General features: G+C 42.6%; 1 protein-coding gene across 3 annotated transcripts in view; it reads left to right on the top strand.

Moving 5' to 3' along the window:
- The window catches only part of RPAP3 (RNA polymerase II associated protein 3), a 196,896-nt gene that overhangs the window by 57,319 nt on the left and 114,969 nt on the right, over positions 1 to 24,608 (top strand). For all 3 annotated transcript variants that reach the window (XM_029616263.1, XM_029616264.1, XM_029616265.1), the window contains 2 exons: positions 10,608 to 10,729; positions 12,675 to 12,745. In XM_029616263.1, coding sequence (XP_029472123.1) covers positions 10,608 to 10,729; positions 12,675 to 12,745 — 193 coding nt within the window. The remainder of the gene's footprint in view (positions 1 to 10,607; positions 10,730 to 12,674; positions 12,746 to 24,608) is intronic.

Genomic DNA, 24,608 nt, shown 5'->3' with positions numbered 1-24,608 from the left:
GAACGCGGCAGAATAGCTGGAGTCGGCAGCACCGGCATGCTCTCTTCTTCCCGCCCCCCCCCCTCCCGCGGCCCGGAAGAGGAAGTGGTGAGCATCGGGTGCGTGCACGGGAAGACCACGCTAGTGTGGTCAGCGTCGGTCCGACGAAAAGAAGACTGTGCAGCGCGGCTCGGAGGAAAATAAGAGCTTCAACCGCGGCCGATGGGACTCCTCCTCCGCGAGGGCTGAAAATGAAGGAGGTTAGCGTTGGGAGGAGGCTACTGCTGCTGCTGCGAGTTCCCGGGGTGGGGGTGGGGGAGAGAGAGAGTGAGTGAATGAATGAGCGAGCAAGCATGTATGTTTGAGATCCTGTGTGTGTGAGTGAGAGATTGCATGTATGTGAATGATTGAGAGTCTTTATATGTGAAAGAGAGTATGTCTGTGATTGAGAGCCTGCCTGTGAGAGAGAGAGCATGAATGTAAGTTTACGATTGGGAGCCTGTATATGTAAGTTTGTGATTGAAAACCTGTTTGTGTGAAAGAGTATGTGTGTATGATTGAGATCCTTTGTGTGTGTGAGAGAAAGCATGTGTATGTATGATTAAGAGCCTGTATGTATAAGTAAGAGAGAGCATGTGTGTATGTGTGTGATTGAGAGCTGGTTTAGGTGATGGAGCATGTGAGTATGTGATTGAGAGCCTGTGTGTAAATGAGAGAAAGAGAGGACATGTTTGTAAGCATGTGAATGAGAGTCTGTGTGTGAGAGAAAAAGACAGCATGTATTTATGTGATTGAAAGCCTGTGTGTGTGTGTAAGCGTGAAAAGATATACAGCATGTGTGTAAATGTGTAATTAAGAGCCTATATAAGTGAGAGAGAAAAAGCATGTGTATATGTGAGTGACTGAGAGCATGTGTGTATAGGTGTGTAATTGAGAGCCAGTGTGAGAGAGAGCGCTGGTATGTGACTGAGAGAGGAGAAAGTTCCAAGCAAACCACCCCTCCTCCTGCTAATTCAGAACAATCTCAGGACACCTGGATATCAAACGTTCCCAGGTATGCAGAGCAAAAAATTTTTTGTATCCTTATTATTTTTCATTACTGGGTCTTTGTGTCTGCTATTTTGAAATATTTTGTTGGTATCTGGAAATTTTTTATATGAGTTTTTAATTATTGGATATTCCACTCATCAGCTGTTTCAAAATATGTTCTTTTTGTTAGTACAGTTTTACTGCTGATTTTATATTTCTTGACTTGTTTTATAAGGATGGGTGATGTTTCTTTTTTCCTTTGTTACACTGCATTCTGCTTCTGGCTTGTTGCAGTTTCCAATTCAGTTTTTTCTGCATGCTTCTAGTTATGCGTTTTGGTCTCTTTATTCTATGTTAGGTGAGGGTCAGCACGTGATTCAGTTGAGGTTTTCTGCTGGCGTGTAGTTTCTGTGTAGGACTCTATAGCAGCCTGACTTGGTCCGTTTTCCTAATAGGAGATGTATTGGTGTCTTAAGGCCTGGTGTAATATTTTCAGAGACTTATTGTACTTTAAAAGTGTGATCTTACATAAAATGCAACTGGATCTCTGATCCAATGTCGTAGATTTTTCTGTCTTCTGGAAAGGAATCTATTAGAAGGTCTTATTGTAAGCAGAGGAGATTTGCTATCTGTTTTGAAAGCAATGTCTTAAATCCCTTTTTCTGCCCCACAGAAAAATTCCTTGAATACCTTCTACATATTTCAATCTGAACTGAAAATTAACTCTTAGAGTACATTTTGTAGAAGGGAGGTTCATTTATATACAGATGTTAGAAGTGTTATTAATGCAGTACTTGCTTCATTTGAGACTTTACTTCAAGCCACCAGTTGTCATGGGATCTGAACATGGTTTTAGTTCAACTAATGAAAGCCCCTTTTTTGTCTCTGGCCTCATATGGGCTGAAATATTTGACGTGGAAAGTACTATTTTTGGTGGCAGTCACTTTAGCACACAGAATTGTAGAGCTACAGGCCTTAGTAACTTATCTACCTTATACTGAGTTTCAATAAAATAGGGTGATGCTTTTGTTGTGGTTGAAGAAATGCTTAAAGCCAGCAGCTGAGGAGAAAAATCATTTTTTATTAAAGTCTTCAAATAATATAATAAGGCACACCTTATGGGAGAAAGAGTGACAGAATACCACACAAGACTCCAGTACAGAGCTCTCTCTTAGATGATTTACTGATACCAAGCATTATTTCACACCTCCAACCCTTAAACCAATAACTGAGTTACAAAATTGTCAAAATATTTCTATTTTATTTATTTAGTTATTTAAAAGTTTTTATATGCCGGAATTTAGCTGGCTGCCTTCATTCCGGTTTACAGATACAACAACTTAATACATTTGGGAGCAACTGACAACAAACAGGAAAACAACTGATATCAAACGAATTAAAAAATAATAAATAAGAGACATCAAATAAGTTAAAATCAACATCAAAATGCAACTTGGATAACTTATATCAACTATTTTAAGTGATGAGGAGAAGGGCATGGAGTATAGTCCGGATTATGATATAGCGTAAGGCGGCGAGTATTGGAGCTAGATGAATCTATGAAAAAATGATTATTATGAGCTTGAGAGAAGGTGTATAGAATTGACGTGACGGTACATTAATGGTTTAAAACGAGCTCTATGATGATATTCTTGATATTGCGGTTATAAAATTGACTGTGGTTAGGTGATGGATGTTATGAGTGGTTAGCCAATTCCATCTTTGAAGGTTTGTCTGAAGATCCATGTTTTGAGTTCTTTCTTGAAAGTTTTGGTGTTGCTTTGAGAACTGAGGTGTTCCGGTAGTGAGTTCCAGAGTTTAGGTCCTGCTATGGAGATGGCTCTGTTTCTTATGTAGGATAGCTTAGCTAGAGGTAGTGATGGGACGTTTAGCTGTACTTTTCTCGAGGTTCTTGTAGTGCGTTGTGATCTGTGTTTTTTTATGATGTTATCTAGGGCGGTGTTTTCAGTTTTGTATATTGTATTGTGTAAGATGGTTAGTATTTTGAATTCGATTCTTTTCTCTACTGGAAACCAGTGGAGATTGTAGAGTACAGGGGTGATGTGGTCTGATTTTCTTTTGCCAGAGAGGACTCTGGCTGCCGCGTTCTGAGGTAGTTGTAGTGGTTTTAAGGTTGTTTTTGGGAGTCCAATCAGGAGTGAATTGCAGTAGTCAAGGCTGGTGAATATAAGTTGTTGTAAGACGGTTCTAAAATCTTTGTGGTGAAGCAGTGGTTTTAAGTGTTTAAGGATTTGAAGTTTGTGGAAGCCCTCTTTTGTTTTCATTGCGATGTGTTTTTTGTAGTTTAGTTCAGAGTCTATCCATATACGAGGTCTTTTACGTTGTCCTTTAGTTGTATGCAGATGTTGTCTATATGAATGGAGTGGTTGCTTTTTAATTCAGTTTTTTCTTTCTATCAGAAGGCATTCTGTTTTGGACATGTTTAGGCATAGCTTCAGATGGTTTAGCATGTTTCTTATTGATTCGAGGTGAGAGGCTGCTAGTTTCAATGCGTCTTCAATGGTGGAGGTTATTGGTATAAGGAGTTGGATATCGTCGGCGTACATGTAATATGTAACGCCTAGACCTGAGATAAGTTGGCAGAGTGGTAGTAGGTAAATGTTAAAGAGTATAGCCGAGAGGGCAGATCCTTGTGGAACTCCGGTTTCAAGGGGGATGGCATCTGAAGAGTTGTTATTGAAGTTGACTTTGAAGTATCTGTTTCTGAGGAAGGATGTAAACCAGTCTAGTGTTTTGCCTGAGAGGCCGATGTTGGCTAGTCTTGATATTAGACTATTGTGGTCGACTGTGTCGAATGCGGCAGATAGATCAAGAAGAATTAGTATATGGCTTAGTTTGTTGTCAAAACCTCTTAATATATTATTTGATAAGTTGAGTAGCAGGGTTTCGGTGCTGTGGTTTTTCCTGAAGCCATGTTGTGTGGGGTGAAGGATGTTGTTGGATTCGATGTGTTCAATGAGTTGTTTCAGTGCTGCTTTCTCAGTCAATTTTGCGAGTAAGGGTAGGTTTGAAATAGGACGGTAGTTGTTCAGATCGTCTGGGTCTAAGTTTTTCTTCTTTAGTACTGGTTTGATCGTTGCAGTTTTTAATATGTCTGGTAGTATGCCTTCTTCAAGAGATTTATTTATAATTGCTGCTATAGTTGGGGCTACGGTGTATGCTATTTCTTTTAATTCTCTTGTTGGTATTATGTCTAGGTCATGACGTGCTGGGTTGATTTTTCTTAACATTTTTTCTGTTGCTGTTGAGATTGGCTCGAAGTTGGACCAAGGTGTTATGTTTGTGGTGGCTATTTGGTCTTCAGTGATCGAGGATTTGTTTATGGTACTGGTTATTTTGCTGACTTTGTTTTTGAAAAACATGGCGAGAAAGACGGATGCCACAGAAGAGAATTTGCTAGATTAAGATTTTGGTTTCTGATGTTGGGGTGTTGATGTTTTCGGATATGAGGTTGTTTACTATGTTATATAGAGATTTGGTGTTATTGGTGGAGTTTTTGATTTTTTGACTATAGTAGTCACGCTTTGTGTCGTGAATCATTTTTTTGTAGGTGGCGAGTTGTGTGCGGTATCTTTGTAGTGTCAAGGGACATTTGCTTTTTTGCCAGTCCTTTTCTTTTTTTCTAAGATTGGATTTCGAGGCCCTTAGTTGTGAGTTGAACCATGGGTTGAGCTTTTCTTTGTTCTTTATCTGTTTTATTTTCTCGGGTTATATTAATTTTAAACAATCCAAGTGGATATTTGTAAATTTATCACTCAGTTTGCAAATACGATATATGTGTAAGATGAACGTATAGCTAGGCTAAAGTGTCAGCGTCAGCCTTGGTGTACTTTAAACATAGCACTGTAACACTGTGACCCAGTAATTTAACTAGCTTATGCAGCATTTTATCTAGCAAATTCTCTTCTGTGGCATCCGTCTTTCTAGCAAAAGTAATGCCTAAAATTTAGGGATAATACTATAAAATATTTGAGTAATTATAAAGATATTTATGAACAAAAACTTAGAACAAGAATAATGACTTCTTGTGTGGCATGCTAAAAAGTGATTCACTGCTTCTTCACCGTTCTCTATCACGTCATGACTGCAATAGAGCCCTTAGCACATACAACACTTTGCGCGCGCACGCACACAAAGTTTTTGCCCAAGGTAGTATCAGGCTTCTACCTCAATTGTCCTACAAACTTTTCTGTAGAGGCCGCATGCCATTAAAGATGAATTGAATTGCAAGAGAACTGTTGCCTTCCACCTACAGTGGATCTTATAAAGTCCACCTAATTTTTTGTTTGTTTTTGCCCTAACAAGACAGGGATAACCATATTAAAATGGATTCTGGATAGCGGATTGCATATTCTTGCTTATTCCCTAGTGGGTTTAACTTTAAAGGGACAAGTAAAGGCTCATAATTTCAGAGCTTTGGCTGCGATGGTAGTCCATTTAACACTGATCTCTATTAAATTGGCTTAAGATTAAAATCTCTATTAAATTGGCTTAAGATATTGTTTATTACGCAACGTTATGCTTTCACACTTTGTTAATTGTAAACCGGGTTGATGTGATGCCTGTCATGAAACTCGGTATAACAAAAACATTAAATAAATAAATAAATAAATAAATTAAAGAGATATGCCATTATTGTTTAGATAGTGACTCCTGACATGAAGGTAGGTTTAGGCCATTTGATCAGGATCTCTTTGAGGATTAGAACCCAACTCCAGCTCCCTCACCTACTCCCCCCCCCCCCCCCCCCAAAAGGCCAATATTTATTATTTTAGCTCTCCTGTTGTCATTTTTTTAAAAAGGGAATTCTAAGCCACCAAAAATTGACCTGCCGTGTTAGCAAGTGGTTGTTTTTGTGCCTTCCCCTTTTTATTATAAGGACAGCCCCTTAGCTAGGGAGTTGAGTTTATGTAATGAATGGACTGTTTGTTCTCAGAAAAAATGGTTACTTACCTGTAATAGGTGTACTCTGAGGTTAGCAGTTAACCAGTCATATAAACCCATCTCTTCCCTTCTGGATTTGAGCTCGTTAGCTTAATGGTATTGTGTATTATACTTTTATACTACCTCCTTCAAACAGAAGTTTAACCTAAAACAATTTACAACAATGCAATAAATATAAATATTGTTGTGACTAAACATGGACACAATAGTGTCCATGTTTAGTCACAACAATGGTTTGTATTGTTCATGCAGTGCCAGACACTTGTTTATATTTTAAAAACAAATTGTGTATGAGCCTAAACAAACTTACCCCCTGCAAACAAACATATCTCAATCTCCCTACCTATTTTCTAAGTGTAGGTTTCGCTGTCTCTCACTCACACATAGCATACGTACTTCACAAACATTTTATATTATCATCCATTGACTGTGACATACAGGACTGAGGCATACTGTGATGCATAGCTATGCAGAAACTGCTGTACATGTCCAGTTGAGATGAAACTTTTCTTAGAAAAGATCTGGAAAATGTCCAGCTTGGTAGTGTTGTTGTGATGTCACCCCAGTTATGTGGCTGATGAATTGCTGTCCTTAGAAAACATCTGTTTGAGGTAAGTAACTTGGTTAAAATTCACACTTACCCTCGGAGGGTCCTCCGCCGACCGCGAGGCTACCTTCGCTGTCCCACCGCCGGCAGAGCCCGCCTCCAGCCAGTCCCTCCTGGGACCAGCCAATCAGCGCAGCTGCACCCGACAGCCAAAAGAGCAAGGCCCCGGAGGCCTTTAAACTCAATCTCCTCCGGCGCCGCACACCGAAGGAGCGCGACAAAGGGGCCTGCCCCTTTGTGCGCCCCTTCGTGCAGCCCCGCACGGCAGTCCCTACTCCTGAAATTGGAATTTACTTCTATTCAAGCCCGACGACATCACTAATCTACATCAAAGAGCTCTAGCCTCCGGCCCTCCACCAGCAGGGAGTTGCCGTCTCTTGCCACAGGCTCCTTAGAAACATTTCTCCTCTCCCCACACTGACGATCCACCGGCGTAAGAAGAATCTGCCCGGGCCTACGTCGGGGTAAGGCCTTCACTTCCACTCTTACCCCCAACAGACACCTGCCAACTACGAGGCGCTATCGACCCTCCTCCACTGCAGGCCTTCCCTCCACTCCAACAACCAATCGCTCTTATCAGTCTCTCACTCAAACAACATTCTGCATTCTTCGAAACTTCATCCTGCATTATTTCCTTCCACTCTAACACCCTGTATTCCTCCCACAATTAAGCCCAAATGCCTAATTATCTCCCTTTACTGATTCACCATTATAGTTCTCTCCTCTTTGGAAATAAATCTCCCATGCTTAACCGCCCACACACCTACAAATCCCTCATCCCCATCATGATTTCCCCCACTACCCAATTTTTAGGACTCACTTTATTCTCCATCATATTATTCAATGCCCAATGTCACACTAAGAAAACGCTGATCCTCAACGACCTTCTTGACACAAATCCAGACTTCTGCGCCATAACTGAAACATGGCTCAAAACCACGGACATCGCTCTTATAAACCAGCTACCAACACAGACCTACAATTTGTTCTCCTTCCCGAGACGGAAAAAAAGGGGTGGGGGTATTCTCCTAGCAGTCAAAAAGTCTCTGAGATTCGCACAATATCGAATTAACTCATCTACTAAACTAGAAGCAGGCCTCTTCAAATCAGAACATCTTCAAATCCTCCTGGTTTATGCCCCCCTCGGGCCTTCTAGATTCTGATGCCTCTCCCATTCTTGAAATAATAGCGTCACACCTAAATCTGGACTCCCCAGCCATAATCCTGGGAGATTTTAACTTACACGTAGACAACTCCCCTCACTCAACAAATTGCGGAGCTTTCCTAACAGCCATGTCAGCCATGGGATTCAAGCAGCTAATCAACAAACCTACCCACAAAGCGGGTCATACGCTGGATCTCATCTTTATAAACTCAGGTATTTCACATACAGCGCAACTAGTGTGCAAACAAGTCCCTTGGTCAGACCACACCTTAATCTTCACCATCTTCTCACTGACACAACCGAGCAACAAACACTGCCCCCTACCATCATTTCTCTACAGGAAAACTTGCTCCTCTGAGCACCTCACCAAACTCTTAGCCCCAGAACTCTCTCTCATTGACGTCTCCACCCCCAACTCGGCCCTCCACTCCTGGTCCAAATTAACTGAATCAGTAGCAAACATTCTTTGTCCATTGACAACAAAAAAATGCAAACACAATGCGACCAAAAGACAACCTTGGTTCAACGATGAACTTCGAAAACTCAAACATCTCCTTCGTCAGAAAGAAAATGGCATAAAGCCCCATCACCGATCACCCTCTCTGATTACAAATGCACCCTTCACTTATACAAGTGTCACTTTGAAAACAAAAAGGGACTTTTATGCTTACAAGATCCATAACCTCATCTTTGACTCCAAAGCTCTGTTCGCATACGTTTCCAATCTAACAAAAAACAATACTCCAGACATTCCATTCGACCAAGCTCAACCAAAAGCAGATGAGTTGGCCCTTTTCTTCAGCAAAAAAATCACCAACCTTCTTACACAGCTTACTCCTAATACGTACTCACCTTCCAGCACATAGCTCCACCCCAACAAAGACATTTCTTTCAAATACTTCAAACCGATTACTATTTCAGAGATACAATCTGTTCTGAAGAAAATGAAACCATCTTCACACCCTTTTGACCAAATACCATCCAAACTGCTTCTGCTAATCCCGGATACAATCTCTAAAGCACTGGCTGACATTATAAATTGTTCCTTATACCAGGGAATCTACCCAGATGACCTTAAAATGGCCTCCATCAAAACTGCTCCTAAAAAACCAAACCTAAACCCCAATGATCCCAACACTTTCCATCCAATCTCCAACCTCCCATTCATAGCTAAAGTTATGGAAAAACTAGTCAACACACAATTATCGAATTACATTGAAGATCACCAAATTCTGTTCCCTAATCAATATGGATTCCGTAAAACATTAAGTACCGAAACACTACTTCTTTCCCTCACAGACTACCTCCTCACCGGCCTTGATAAAGGTCGTGCCTACTTATTAATCCTTCTGGACCTCTCTGCTGCATTTGATACAGTCAACCACTCCGTCCTCCTAAATCAGCTGGCGAACATCGGCGTTACAGGCACAGCACTGGCTTGGTTCAAAACATTCCTCGGGAACAGAGGATACAAGGTCAAAATACACAATAAAGAATCTCACCGTTATCCATCCTCTTTAGGGGTTCCTCAGGGCTCCTCCCTCTCACCCATGCTCTTTAATGTTTACCTTCTCCCACTCTGCCAACTGCTAACTAAACTGAACCTGAAACATTTCTTATACGCAGACGATGTACAGATCGTGATCCCTGTAAAAGAATCCATTAATAAAACCTTAGAATTTTGGGAAAACTGCCTGGTAGAGATCAAACACCTCCTCACCAGTCTAAATTTAATTCTCAATGCTTCAAAAAGTGAATTCCTTCTTATATCCCCGGAAAAAAACAACATCACCACAAACCCACCAGCCAACCTTCAAATTTCTCATGTAAGAGACTTAGGAGCTATCATTGATAACCGTCTTAACCTAAAAGCATTCATCAACCAAACAACTAAGGATTGCTTTCACAAATTACATGTCCTCAAAAGAATTAAACCACTCTTCCACTGTCAGGACTTCAAAACAGTTTTACAAGCAATAATCTTTTCTAAAATAGATTATTGTAACTCTATCTTATTAGGTCTCCCTGCATCTCATACCAAACCTCTACAGATGGTGCAGAATACAGCAGCCAGAATTCTGACTAACTCTAGGAGAATTGACCACATCTCCCCAATCCTCAAAGACCTACATTGGTTGCCAATTCACTACAGAATCATTTACAAGTCCATCTGTACTATTTACAAAGTCATCCATCACCACGCTCCACTCAACTTACAAATTCCTTTCAAAAAACATACCTCCTCCAGATCCATCAGAGAGAGAATCACTTCATGTTCCACACGCCAAAACCTTTCAACACAAATCCCTCAAAGACAGAGCCTTCTCAACAGCAGGACCACCATTATGGAACTCCATCCCATCGGACCTGCGACAGGAACCCTGCCTACCAACGTTTAGGAAAAGGCTCAAAACATAGCTTTTCAAAAAAGCCTTTCCAGACCCCAATTGATCCTTACCTCACCGGCTATATACTATCAGACTTCACCAACACACTGTTAACAACTTCCATCACTACATTAATTCTACTACATTGTAAATAATTGCTCTCTCTGTTAACCTCTCTGCTTCTTTCTTTTCTGCTCCCAGTTGTGCACTTCCCTGTTTTATTGTAACTGCAATATTTCTAACCACGCATTTGTTAAAGTTTATTGTACTTTGTATTGTATATTGTATTTTCTCTGTGTTTTTCACCCCTTGTTAAATGTAAACCGGCATGATGTGATGCCTGTCATGAAAGCCGGTATAAGAAAAACACTAAATAAATAAATAAATAAATAAATATATTTTGCTTAGCACATACTCAAATGTTTAATTTATTATTGGAAACTTTGTGAAAAGATAGTTTACCTTTTTTTTTTAGGTTTGCTGTCGCCGAATCTGACTGTAATTTGGCTATTGCACTCAACAGGAATTATACCAAAGCTTATGCTAGAAGAGGAGCTGCTAGATTTGCATTGTCCAAACTTGAAGGAGCAAAAGAAGGTTAGTTTTTGTTAAACTCATTTTTTTAAACTTTTTATTTATATGCATTTCAAATAAATTTCAAGAAATCACTTGAATAGCAAACCTAAGAGACAAAAAAATATATATACAATTAAAAAGAAGGAAAAAGGAAAAAAAACCCAAGGTAATAAAGAAATCTATGTTTTTGTACCTAAGACTACGATCGCTCGCTGGCTGAAGGAGGCGATTTCTTCAGCCTATATCTGCAAGGGCCAGTTAGTCCCGGAGGGCCTGAGAGCTCATTCCTCGTGGTCTCAAGCGGCTTCATGGGCGGAGTCTCAATCGGTCTCTCTGCAGGAAATATGCAGGGCGGCTACATGGAAGTCCCTGCACACCTTTGCTCGTCACTATCACCTCGACGTTCAGGCTCCAGTGTTTGGTTCCTTTGGTTGGCAGGTGCTTCGAGCGGGACTGTCTGGGCCCCACCCTTTGTAGGGAAGCTTTGGAACATCCCATGGTCTGGGCTGATCCGGGGACTTACAGGGAAAGGAAAATTAGTTCTTACCTGATAATTTTCGTTCCTGTAGTACCACGGATCAGTCCAGACGCCCACCTGTTTTTTCCTGTCCGCTCGAATTTCTTTCCTGTTTTCTCCTTCTTATAGGAGTACTTTGTGTCTCTGCATGGTTTTCATGGAATTTCATTACAGGCACCGGAAGCATCGTTATGATGATCAGGGGTAGTCATGCAAGAGCGTTTACTTACACAGTTCATTCAGTTGTTCTGTTGTTCTCTTGATTTACGTTAAATTACTAGTTATTCTGTTACTTGCTTGATCTTATACCTTTCTGCTTTGACAATGGTTATTCTGAGGGTGGCAGGATTGGCTCTGTCCTATTATAGGATACCCTTTCAGTTTTAGTATGTCTCTACCTGCTGGAAAGGAGGCTCAACCCATGGTCTGGACTGATCCATGGTACTACAGGAACGAAAATTATCAGGTAAGAACTAATTTTCCTTTATTTTATATTCATTTTATACATGCATTTGGTTGAAAGTTCCAAAGAGATGAACTTATTATGGGGAGCAACTGAGTGAATCATAAGGGGATAACAAACTAGTAGTTCAAACATTTTCTTATTGAGGTCAATAATTAGAGTTTATCCAGTATCTTTTTGAGTTACCCAAAGAAACCCCAATAATCAAATTTGCTGCTCTGCCAAATGGTAAAATAATATTACCCTAGTGCAAAAAAAAAAGAGGGTAAGAGTCTTTCCAGGGCCGGGGCTTAAGTTTAGCTGGGTAGTACTGATATTGAGCACTACCCAGCTGAAATTGCCCAGTAAGTCTGGTTGGACAAAACACTGGCTTAAAGTTACATGGGTGACTTTAGGGGAGCATATTCAGCAGTAGACTTAACCAGGTGCAACCCACTGAATTTCTTGACTAAAGTTACTTAGTAACTTCCTGTTCGCATGCCTGCTGAAATTTGACCTCATTATTTTTAGGAATAATTTTTCATATAAACTTTTGAGAGGACTTCCTACAGCCTACAAATGCTGTTTAAACTTGTGGAGTTATTTCTCCTGGTTCTAACAGCTGGTAAAATTTCAGCACTAATAAAACTGTCTTGCACCCTCTTGTGATTGATAAATGACCTGATTCAGGAGGTTCACCCAAGCTAGTGTACAGCAATGTAAATTGGAAATAAGCAAAATTAAAATAAAATGATAAAATAATAATATAATATTCACAATTGTGCACAGTGTGATAATAATATGGATTGCCCTATCTTCATCATAATATTGAAATGCAGAGCTATTTCAGGACAATTTCCTTTTCTTCCTCCATGATCAAGGTGTTACTTCAGTTAGTGCTGATTGTTAATTACTGAAAAAAAGTAGCACCTTCACTAGAACTTTAACAAATTAGCTCCAATTTTGTAGATTGTTTTTACAAAATATTATTTTTGTTTTATGTTTAGATTATGAAAAAGTATTAGCACTGGATCCAAGTAATTTTGAAGCAAAATATGAGCTCCAGAAAATTGCTCAGGTAACCATTTGGTTCTTATTTTCTTCAGATATAAATGAAATGCATTTCTGTAGTGTTGTCAGGTTATTAGGGCCACTTGCAAATTAGCCACGACACTCCAGGATTCCACAACTGGGCTTTATTTTAGTATACGCTTTAATAGAAAGCAAATACTTCCTCTGCACTCTGGCAGACCAGTCCACCCCAGTGGGTTATGCACACCTACCAGCAGATGAAGATGGAGTAAAGCTAACCTCATTGACATATAACCCTGCCCCGACATCAGCCCACCAGTATTCTCTGTCTTCAGCAGATGATGGACATGCATCTCCTTACTGGGGATTGCTTGTAGTAAAAAGTAAACAAAAAAAAAAGGATTGTAAAGAGAAGAAAAATTGAGAAGATAGAAGATTTAGACACATTGCATGAGTTCCTGAGGTGACACCCGTTTGGTCCTTCCTTTAATTGAGTGATTTAAGTTTGGGAGCCTGACCTGGTGTAGACTAAAAATAAATAAAAAAGCAGCGGTGAAGCCTTGTGCCCTCTCCCACCGTAGCCAGTGATCCAATCATATTCTCAGCCAGAAAGGGCTGAGCTCAGGTTTAAAAAAAAAAAAATAGAAAAGAGTAGGGAAGTTCTAGTCTCCTCTTTTTTTCCTTACCGGGACCTTCTCCCTTGACATTAGTTCCTCTGTGTCTCTTACCTCCTTTCCCCTTTCACTTCTCTGGGGCATTAGTATAGAGTGGAGGTGGCTTGGGCTCAGCTGGTTAAGCAGCTTTTGAGCTAGAACCTGTTGTTCTGGCTTGGTTCGGTCATCTGTATAGTAGGCCATGGCAGTGTTTTTATTTCCCACTAGCGTAGGTGTGTGCGCACATTCTCGCCACACGGTGGTGGCCTGACATGGGTGCGGACATGTGCGGGTACTTATGCATGTAAGGCTGTGGTCTAGATTTGAGCATCTATTTGCGCATAGGGAATACTCGGGCATGTATTTGCACACATACACTTGGAAGCTCTTGGTGGGTGCGCAGGAGGCTGCCTAGAGCCAAGTGCAGGAAAGCTATGGAACCGGGGACAAAAAGCCTAACCGCCTTGCTGTCTGTGAGGCTTGTCATATAAAGGTAATCCAGCCATTGCTTTCTTTAAGCTGTATCAGTGCTGTTTAGATGCTTGAGGCGATTTGGTTGCTACAGATTTTGGTGACGTTGGAACATCCCCTCAGGCTATGGTGACTCTGGAGATGAGTGGGGTGTAAGGCAACTGCGGACGGGTCCCCTCTCTTCTTGTTCCCAGTGATAGAGGCATATCTGAGGGAAGGCTTGGAGAGTGTCAAGTTTGAGGCTAAGGGCTCCCGTATGGAGCCATCCTCCTTCACCTGGGTGGAAGTTTTCCAGGGTTTGCAGACTTTCCTGCAGGGCACCCAGCGAAGGTGAAACAACCTAAGAAGGGTTTGCATGCTCGGGGCTCCCACTTGTCAGCCACTGTGGGCAAGCATCACAGGGAGGCTGTCCCTGGAGATATTCAGGGGGATGTAGATCATGATACATTAGATGACTCCGATGGGGACTTGGATTTCTCTTCTTTACAAGAGGGAGAAATTCCATGTGATTTGGAACCACATCGGACTCCTGTTTCATCACAGAGATGAGTTGCCAAGTCTGTTGGGGTCTGACGCTTGGTGTGGACGAGGCTGATGCTACGAGCTTACGAAAAAAAGTTCTCATATTGGTCACCTTACACAAAGCATCCTGTTTCTTGTATCCGATTCAAGAGTCAATTGTTCTTGAGTGTCCCAGAAACAAGTTTTAAGGAGTGATGCACTTTCGCGGGTTTATGCTCCTTGTATCCGAAGGCAAGGGATCAGTTGCAATTCCCAAAGGTGGATGCATTAGCATGCATTGTGACCAAGAGAACCATCATTCTAGTGGAAGGAGGGGGAGCTCTAAAAGATTCTTAAGATAGAAAGTTTGAAGCTATCCTTAAGCAGGACCTTTGAGGCCGTGGCAATGAATTTGCAAATTGCTTCTTGATGCTGCCTGGTGGCTCAGGCTGGTTTGCATCTCTCTCAAGAGACACAAGGAGTGGGGTCCAGTGTGGATTGGTAATGGAACTGGGGGGCCAAATTCTTAGCTGATGCAGGTTGTGACTTAGTGTGGACAGCGTGATAGTGGCTAGGCTAAGTTGTGGCTGCAAAATTGGTCGGCAGACACTATTTCCAAGTCCAATCTCACAAGGTTACCCTTTAAGGATTCTCTTTTATTCGGCAGTGAGTTGGAGAAGATGGTGAATAGCTGGGGGGAATCCAAGGTTCCTCGATTGCCAGAGGACAAGAAGATGGTGTCATTTAATTTTGATGCGAGGGGCTGCTCCATGGATTCCCGTCTGTTTCATCCTTACAGAGGAGCAGCAACTCAGAGGTCTCGTTCCTTCAGAAGATCTCATTCCTTTTGACCTAAGAAGCCTCATAAAGAAGTGGGCTCCAGGGCTAGTGTACCTCGATCTTCATAATGAAGATGTGGGGGCTCACCTACTGGATCAGGAGATAGGCGGGCATCTATCTCACTTTCTTCAAAGGTGGGGCCATATTTCAATGGACCAGTGGTTCCTGGAAGTGGAAAGGGACGACTGTGCTCTAGAATTTCTCCAAATTCCTTCAGATGCCTTTATGGTCGCAACATGCAAGACTCTGTAGAAGAGAGTGGCAGTGGAAACTATGTTTAGAAGGCTGTTGGATTTGAAGACTGTAATTCCTGTTCCTAGATCACAGGAAAATATGGGGCACTATTCCATTTATTTTATTGTTTAAGAAAGAAGAGGGATCTTTTGGCCCATCCTAGATCTGAAAGGGGTCAATCAACATTTGCGTGTGACACATTTCAGAATGTAAATTCTATGCTCCATCTTAATAATAGTACAAACGGGAATTTCTCATGTCTCTCGACCTGACAGAGACCTATCTACATATTCCAGTTCTCAAAGAACATCAGCGTTTTTATGCTTCTCCGTTCTGGGACATCATTATCAATTTCAAGCCCTGTCCTTTGCACCCAGGACCTTCTCCAAGATCATGATAGTAGTAGCAGCATTTTTATGCAAAAAGGACATTCTGGTCCATCCTTTTCTGAACGACTGGTTGATTCAGGCAAAAAGTGCAGAAGAGAGTCACTTCGCATCTCGCAAGATGATCTCCTTACTCCAGGAGCTGGGCTGGGTGGTGAACTTGGCCAACAGCAGTTTATAGCCATCCTGGAAGCTAGAGTATCTCGGTGTGTGATTTGATACGGAGCAGGGCGCAGAGTGTTTCTGCCAGAGAGTCGCATTCAGAAGTTAATTACTCAAGTTCTGGCCCTGAGAAGGACTATTCACCCAATGGTGTGGTCTTATTTTGCAGGTCCTGGGATTGATGACAGCCATGTTGGATGTAGTTCCCTGGGCAAGGGTGCACATTGCTCTCCCAGTGGAATCTGCAGTCCCAGGAGTACACAGCGAGACCCCATTTGCTTTTGGAGGTGAACTTTCATTTTCAGTGGTGGTTACAAGCAGATCATCTCAGGAAGGGGGTTTATAAGAACATAAGAACATGCCATACTGGGTCAGACCAAAGGTCCATCAAGCCCAGCATCCTGTTTCCAACAGTGGCCAATCCAGGTCATAAGAACCTAGCAAGTACCCAAAAACTAAGTCTATTCCACACTACTGTTGCTAGTAATAGCAGTGGCTATTTTCTAAGTCAACTTAATTAATAGCAGGTAATGGACTTCTCCTCCAAGAACTTATCCAATCCTTTTTTAAACACAGCTATACTAACTGCACTAACCACATCCTCTGGCAACAAATTAAGAACATAAGAACATAAGAAAATGCCATACTGGGTCAGACCAAGGGTCCATCAAGCCCAGCATCCTGTTCCAACAGTGGCCAATCCAGGTCATAAGAACCTAGCAAGTACCCAAAAACTAAGTCTATTCCATGTACCATTGCTAATGGCATGGCTATTCTCTAAGTGAACTTAATAGCAGGTAATGGACTTCTCCTTCAAGAACTTATCCAATCCTTTTTTAAACACAGCCATACTAACTGCACTAAATTCCACTGCACTAAATTCCAGAATTTAATTGCGTTGAGTGAAGAACTTTCTCCGATTAGTTTTAAATGTGCCACATTGCTAACTTCATGGAGTGCTCCCAGTCTTTCTATTATCTGAAAGACTAAATAACCGATTCACCATCTACCTGTTCTAGACCTCTCATGATTTTAAACACCTCTGTCATATCCCCCCTCAGCTGTCTCTTCTCCAAGCTGAAAAGTCCTAACCTCTTTAGTCTTTCCTCATAGGGGAGCTGTTCCAAGGGTTTCCTTGGAGACATCGTACTGGGCAGAACAGCATCTCCAGGACATATCCATTCTCCCACATTCACAGGAAGGACAATGTGTAAGGGCCAACTTCCTCAGCATGCATATCTTGGACCCGGGAGAGTGGGAGTTTGCAGACAAAGCCTTTCATCTCATAGTGAAGTACTGGGTTCGCCCATATCTGGATTGCTGGCAACCTCCAGAACCAAAGGTACCATTGTTCTTCAGTCACAGAAGGGATCCAAAAGCACTGAGCATCAAAGCTTTCGTTCAGGTTTGGCCATGGAGCGCAATGTTGTATGCATTCCTGCCATGGCTGATGATAGGCAGGGTCATTCAGAAAATTACAAGTCAGAACAAAACTGTACTTCTGGTGGCTCCAGTTTGGCCCCAGAAGCTGTGGTATGCTAATCTTCAGACTACAACTCAGGAAGGATTGATTGCATCAGGGGCCCATACTGCACAATGATCCAGGTCGGTTTTGTCTTACAGTTTGGCCCTTGAGATGGCTTGGTTACTGAAGTGTGGTTATTCTTCTGCAGTGATTTCCACTTTTGCCTTGCCAGGAAATTTTCTACAACTCTAGCTTATATTAGGGTTTAGAGAGTGTTCGAGAGCTGGTGTGAGGAGCAGATTTCTCATCCACTCAAAGTTTGAAATTCCACTGATATTGGAATTTTTGCAGGAGGTGTGTCCATATTTTTGAAGGGAGTTGAGGAGTTGAGCATCTACATCCTCCCTTGCGGTTCCTGGTGTCTCTTTGAGACCATAATCTGGTCTTGCTTTTTTTGGTGGGTCCTACATTTCGGCCACTGCATGGTCTCTTTTGAAAACAGTTTTTTTCGTGGCAGTCTGTGTGGTGTGACGGGCCTCCAAGCTGCAGGCTCTTTCTTGCCGTGAGCCATTTTTATGAATGACTCCAGAGACGGTACAACTTAGAACTGTACCTTCCTTTCTGCTGAAAGTGGTTTTGGAGTTTCATTTGAATCAGTCTGTTTCCCTGCCCTCGCTGGATAGGGATAGGGATGAGTATAATAATCATCTGTTCCATGCCTTGGTTGTCCAGCAGCATCAGGTGCAATATTTGAAGGTTACTTGCTCTTTCAGGAACTCTGATCAACTGTTTGTGCTTCATGGTGAAGGTAAACAAGGTGAACCAGCGATGCAGGCAACTGTAGCCCATTGGGTGAAAGAAGTCATCATGCCCACCTACGTGGATGCAGATCTTCCTTTACCTAGCCAGGTTAGGGCACTTCTACTAGGGCTCTAGGCAGTTTCGTGAGCAGAGCTTCAGTTGTTGTTTCCTATCGAGATTTGCAAAGCAGTGACATGGTCCTCCTTGTACATTTCTCCAAGCATTATTGCCCTGGACATTAGGGTTTAGGAGGATGTGGCTTTTTGCGCAAACGGTGTTAACAGGACCATGGGCAGCCTCCATCCCTTTCGGGAGTAGCTTTAGTACATCCCACTGGTGTGGATTGGTCTGTCTGAGTGCAGAGGAAGGAGAAATGACTACTTACCTGACAATTTCCTTTCCTCTAAGGAAGGCAGTCCAATCCACAGGCCCCCCCCCCTCCCCCAGGCTGCTTGCTTTTAGTTTGTCTTTATATGTGGGATGACTAACAGTGTTATTTCTGTTAATTTGTTTGAAGGACTGGTAAGTGACATAACCAGCCTTAAATTTAGTGAATGTTAACTTTTTTTTTTTGCTGAGCACAGTGTTTCTCAATTGTTGCCTGTTAATAGTCATGTTCATTCTAATCAGTTGTCCCACAGTTTGGCTTTTCTAGAAATACTGGTAGGGTGATGTCGGGACAGGGGCTATATGTGAGTGACATCAGCGAGTCATGCTTTACGTCGTCTCCATCTACTGGTAGGAGTGCATAACCCACGTGTGGATTGCCTGCCTTCCTTAGAGGAAAGGAAATTATTACGTAAGTAGTAATTTTCTCCTTCCTAGTTTACATTGCATGGTTAAATGTTTCCTTATCATCAGGTTAACTATGTAATTCAGATTCAATATTAACTTTCTCTTCATCCAACTAAACTAGTCCAAATGCATGGGTTATGCCTATCAACCATCAGATGGAGACAGAGACTAACAGGTTTGCTAATGTCACTCCTTAAAAAATGATGAAACAGAGCAAATTGCTGTTTTTTTTCCCATAGATTAGCAGGATGAATTAGCCATGCTGTCTGGGTACGTCCTCAGTGCCACTAGGTGGCGGCGCTCTCTAAGATCACGAAAGTCTTTTAGTGAGGTGTTCCTCCTTGTATCTTCCCGCATTTCCCTGAGGCTCCTCAGTCCGTTTTTTTCCACGTGACTGCACGCGGAGCTCTCATCTCCTGTGAGAAAACTATTACTCTGTGCAGAAAAAGTGACTGGAAGTGACTAAAAACCAGCAAAATACCACAAGGAGACTTCCATAACTTATGGTGCCTCGTCCACCAGGCTTTAAGTTTTGTTCCTGTAGTAAACTAATGTCTGTCACCGATGGACATCAAGTCTGCTATATCTGCCTTGGTCCCAATCATGACCAGGTAAATTGCAGGGACTGCGGATGCTTGTTCCCACAGGCACAGTTCCAGAGAGCTACCCGAATAGCTCAGCTCAGAGGAGAACCATCGGGCTTTTATGCCCCCTCTGAGGCTTCAGCCAGGTCATCACGGGGACCATCCAGGAAGTCTAAGGCTCCATCTCATCGAAGGGCCACTTTTGCGGACCCCTTGGGTCCAAAAGACCCAGCACCGAAGCGAGCACAGTCACCGTTGATGCACGGCACTGGAGATGCGCTGCCAACTCCGAGGCCACATTCTGCGTCAACGACACCGACGCATTGCTATATCAGAGACCAATTTAGTATTGAAGAGAATGAAACCATCATCGCACCCATTTGACCATATCCCTTCCAAACTACTGCTGCTAATACCAGATACCATCTCCAAAACCTTGACTGACATTATCAATTGTTCCTTAGCCCAAGGAATTTTATCCTGACGACCTGAAAGTTGCTTCTATCAAACCCCTATTAAAAAAACCTAACCTTAATCCTAAGATCCATCCAACTACCGCCCAATATCCAACCTTCCTTTCATAGCCAAGGTTACAGAAAAATTAGTCAACACCAGATTATCAGAATACCTCGAAGAAAACAACATATTATTCCCCACTCAATACGGCTTCCGAAAATCTTTAAGTACAGAATCACTTCTCATATCTCTGACAGATTACCTCATCATGGTCCTCGATAAAGGTCACGCCCACCTGCTGATACTCCTCGACCTATCGGCGGCCTTTGATACCGTGAATCACTCCCTTCTCCTAAATCAACTAGCGAACATCGGAATAACAGGCTCTGCTCTTGCCTGGTTCAAATCATTCTTGGGAAACAGAGGATATAAAGTCAAAATACATAACAAAGAATCACAGTTTTACCCTTCCACGCTAGGTGTTCCACAGGGCTCCTCTCTCTCCCCCCACGCTCTTTAACATCTACCTCCTACCCCTATGTCAACTATTAACCAATCTGAACCTCAAATACTTTCTATACGCAGATGACGTCCAGATTGTCATCCCCATCAAAGAATCCCTTACTAAAACTATCAAAATCTGGGAAAACTGCTTTCAAAATATTGACAACCTCCTCTCCAGTCTAAATCTTATCTTAAATTCCGCAAAAACCGAACTCCTCATAATCTCCCCCGAAAACAGCAACCTCACCTCAAATCCACCAACCGGCTTTCAAACTTCACATGTAAGAGACCTAGGAGCCATTATTGACAATCGGCTAAATCTAAAATCTTTTATTAATCAAACCACAAAGGACTGCTTTTATAAATTACATGTCTTAAAAAGAATCAAACCACTTTTCCATTTCCACGATTACAGAACAGTTTTGCAATCGATAATCTTCTCTAAGTTAGATTATTGCAATTCTATTCTATTAGGTCTCCCGTCTTCTCATACTAAACCTCTTCAGATGGTTCAGAACACGGCGGCCAGAATTTTGACAAACACAAGAAGAAGAGACCACATATCTCCAATTCTCAAAGACTTACATTGGCTGCCAGTGCACTACAGAATCTTATATAAGTCCATTACTACCATCTACAAAGCATTCCATCAACTCTCTCCGCTTAACCTCCAAATCCCTTTCAAAAAGCATTCCTCAGCCAGACCTATCAGAGAGTCCTACAGAGACTCATTACAGGTTCCTCCTGCAAAAACCTTTCACCATATGACACTCAGAGACAGGGCTTTCTCTACAGCAGGACCTACCTTGTGGAACTCCATCCCACCAGAACTGAGACAGGAACCTTGCCTCCCTACATTCAGAAAAAGACTTAAAACCTGGCTTTTCATGAAAGCCTTTCCAGATACCAACTAAACCTACTCCCAACTCAAGCAATTAAGATCTCCCTTCAGGGTATTCAACAACCTTTGACAACTCCGTAATGTTCTTCTCATTTAAATTGGCAGGTTTTTATTTACCTTGGTTATTATCTTTTATCTCATTGTTAATCTTTCTCTCGCCTTCTCTACATTCCAAGTTTACATTTTATCCCTGTTTTATTGTAACTGCTACTTTATTCTTCTATCACATGTTAATGTTCTAAGTTTTTAAAGTATTTATCCTTTTATCACACCCTGTTATTTGTAAACCGGCATGATGCGACTCCCATCGCGAATGCCGGTATATAAGAAATTCAAATAAATAAATAAAATAAATTAAAGCATTGACGCGTCCAAAAAGTGTTCCGACGCACCCTTGAAGCATCGACGCAACTACTGAGAGTCGATGCACTGACACATTGACGTTCAGGGGACGTCGCGTCGCAATCAAGTATTACCAGCATACCACCGATTCCTTCGAGGCCTCCTTTGACTCAACCTTATGCAGAGCCTTTCCCACCGATGCTGCCGACGCAGCCTACATCAAAACAAACCAAGAAACATTCCACTGGGCATAAGAGACCAAGGGATCCTTCCCCACTATTGGTAGTCGACTTAGACCATAGTCCATCTCCTCCAAGGCTCTCCAGAAGTTCTTTAGCCTCTTCGGAAGTTTTTTCAGGACTATCCGCAGCCTCACACCGCCACAGGGGTTCTGCTTTACAAGATCCCCTTTATGGAAAGATTATCTGCCCACCTATCGACATCTGTCATCCTAGAGGACCGGACAGCGACATTCTCCTCGCGGCATTACCTCCATCAGGAATTCAGCCACAGCCAAGGCCGTTCCCTGCATCGGGTTCTGCCTCTGAAGCAATATCTCAAATTTCAAAAATCCTGTCTCGATTCCTCGCATCAGTGGAGCAACAACACCAGCAACCACTTCACAAACCATCTGAGACAACTTCATCGCCCGAGGGTTCCCCTATTCCGGGTCCTGCGCCTCAGGAGCTGCCGAGGAGGCCTTTACCTCCTGCAGAAGATCCCATTTCTTCTTCTTCTTCGCCTGGTTCATCAACGGGTTACCCATCTGACCCACAAGAGATTCCACCAGAACTGGTATCCCCTCTGGAGGACCTCACTTATTTGCAGTTTTTAGAAAAAGTGGGCCAACGGCTTGAGGTGGAGACCAGATAAATACCAGACCCTAGGCAGGAAATGCTTGGGATCCTTAAAATATTTGACAGCCCAGCCGAACCCACTGCACTACCATCCCACTCTGTATTGGATTCTGTGATGGAAAAAGCGTGGGAATCTACTTTCTCCACAACACCAACTTCAAGGAAAACCGACCTTAAATATAGGATGCAAGACTCGCCTTTTTATGCAAACGTCCAGCTCCCACATGCGTCGGTAGTTGTCGAATCGGCAATGCAGAAAGCTAAGAAGTCGAGGTTACATTCGAACACCCCCTTCAGGGCAAGATAACAAATATCTAGATGACTTTGCAAGGAAGGCGTTCCAGTCAGGCATGTTGAATGCAAAGATTCAAAACCACCAATTCTTTGTTTAAATGCCTACAATCTCTAAAACCCCTCTTGCTAGGTGGTTCTATGGATGCTAGCCCCCCTCAGGAATTTAATGATATGGAGGAGGGCCTCGACATCTCTTACGTTCTATCTATGAGGGATTTGAAATGTCGGCAAAGAACACAGCTAATGCAATACCGGCAAGAAGACTGGCATGGTTAAAAGCAAGTGCCATAAGGGAAGATGTGCACGACAAGCTAGCTAATCTTCCCTGCCGCCTGGACAACCCGTTCGGTGACAGGCTCACTGAAACAGTAGTAAAACTGAAAGAACAGAAAGTGGCAGTACTATCTTTGACCTCGCCACATGACTGTTCATCGTCTCGGCGCCAATTCACCTCTTATAGGAAACCTTACCCTAGGCACACACATCAGCCTTATACTACTTACCGGCCTCAACAATATCAACCCAGCCGCCAGCAGCCTTACCAGCAACAGGGTCCATGCCAACTCCTTGTGCACCCCGTCAACCACGCCAATCGAAAGACCCTCATCCCTCTAAAAACCAGCAGAGGGTTTAGGGCTACCCTTTCCACCGCTACCGACAACAGCAGTAGGGGGATGGCTGTCCCTATTCCTTCCAGAATGGAACAGAATAACATCCGACCTTTGGGTCCTGACCATAATAAAGGAAGGATATTCTCTCAACTTTGCATCCCTTCCAACTCTCCCACATCGAGTTCCCATGAAACATGGTGCACATCAGAGACCTCTTCAAGAGATTGTCCAACTATTTCAGCAACAGTGCATATGAGAGTTAACTCCAACCCAGTATCAAATGGGATTCTATTCACAATACTTCCTCATCCCCAGAAAATTCTGGAGGGCTTCAACCGCATTCTGGACCTACACTCCCTCAACAAGTACTTACGGAGAGAGAAATTCAAAATGACCTCTCTCAAATCCATTCTTCTTTTCCTTCAACCCAGGGACTGGATGTGCTCGCTGGATTTAAAGGATGCATATGCCCACATACCAGTCCATCCCAAATCCTGGCGTTACCTCCGTTTTCAGGCGGAAGAGAAACACTTTCAGTACAAAGTACTCCCGTTCAGCCTCTCCTCTGCCACCAGAGTCTTCACAAAATGTCTAATGGTAGTGGTGGCACACCTCTATCGACAGGGGGTTCAGATATTTCCTTACCTAAATGACTGGCTACTAATAGCCCCCAATCCTGCTCTTCTGCGAGACAATTTAATTCGCACAATAACTTGCTCAGACAATCTAGGCCTCCTGATAAACTACGAAAAATCAAACTTGCAACCTACTCAAACCTTGCAATTCATCGGAGCGCACATCGACACCATTTGGAACAAGACTTTCCTGCCACAACCTTGAACGCTGGCTCTAACTGCACTAGCCCATTGCCTGTTACACACGACAACAGCTCCAGCCCATCAAATCCTAACCATACTAGGACATATAGCAGCATCCATCTATGTTGTCCCGCATACGCGATTACATATCCGTCGCTTACAATGGGCTCTAAAGAATCAGTGGACTCAGTTTCTAAGCCCACTATCCGCTCCGGTGACTTTAACAACCAGCAT

Source organism: Rhinatrema bivittatum, chromosome 9 (genome assembly GCF_901001135.1).
Source record: "Rhinatrema bivittatum chromosome 9, aRhiBiv1.1, whole genome shotgun sequence".
Classification (NCBI taxonomy): domain Eukaryota; kingdom Metazoa; phylum Chordata; class Amphibia; order Gymnophiona; family Rhinatrematidae; genus Rhinatrema; species Rhinatrema bivittatum.
The sequence above is the reverse complement of the archived record's forward strand: the minus strand, read 5'-3'. Positions and strand labels throughout refer to the sequence as shown.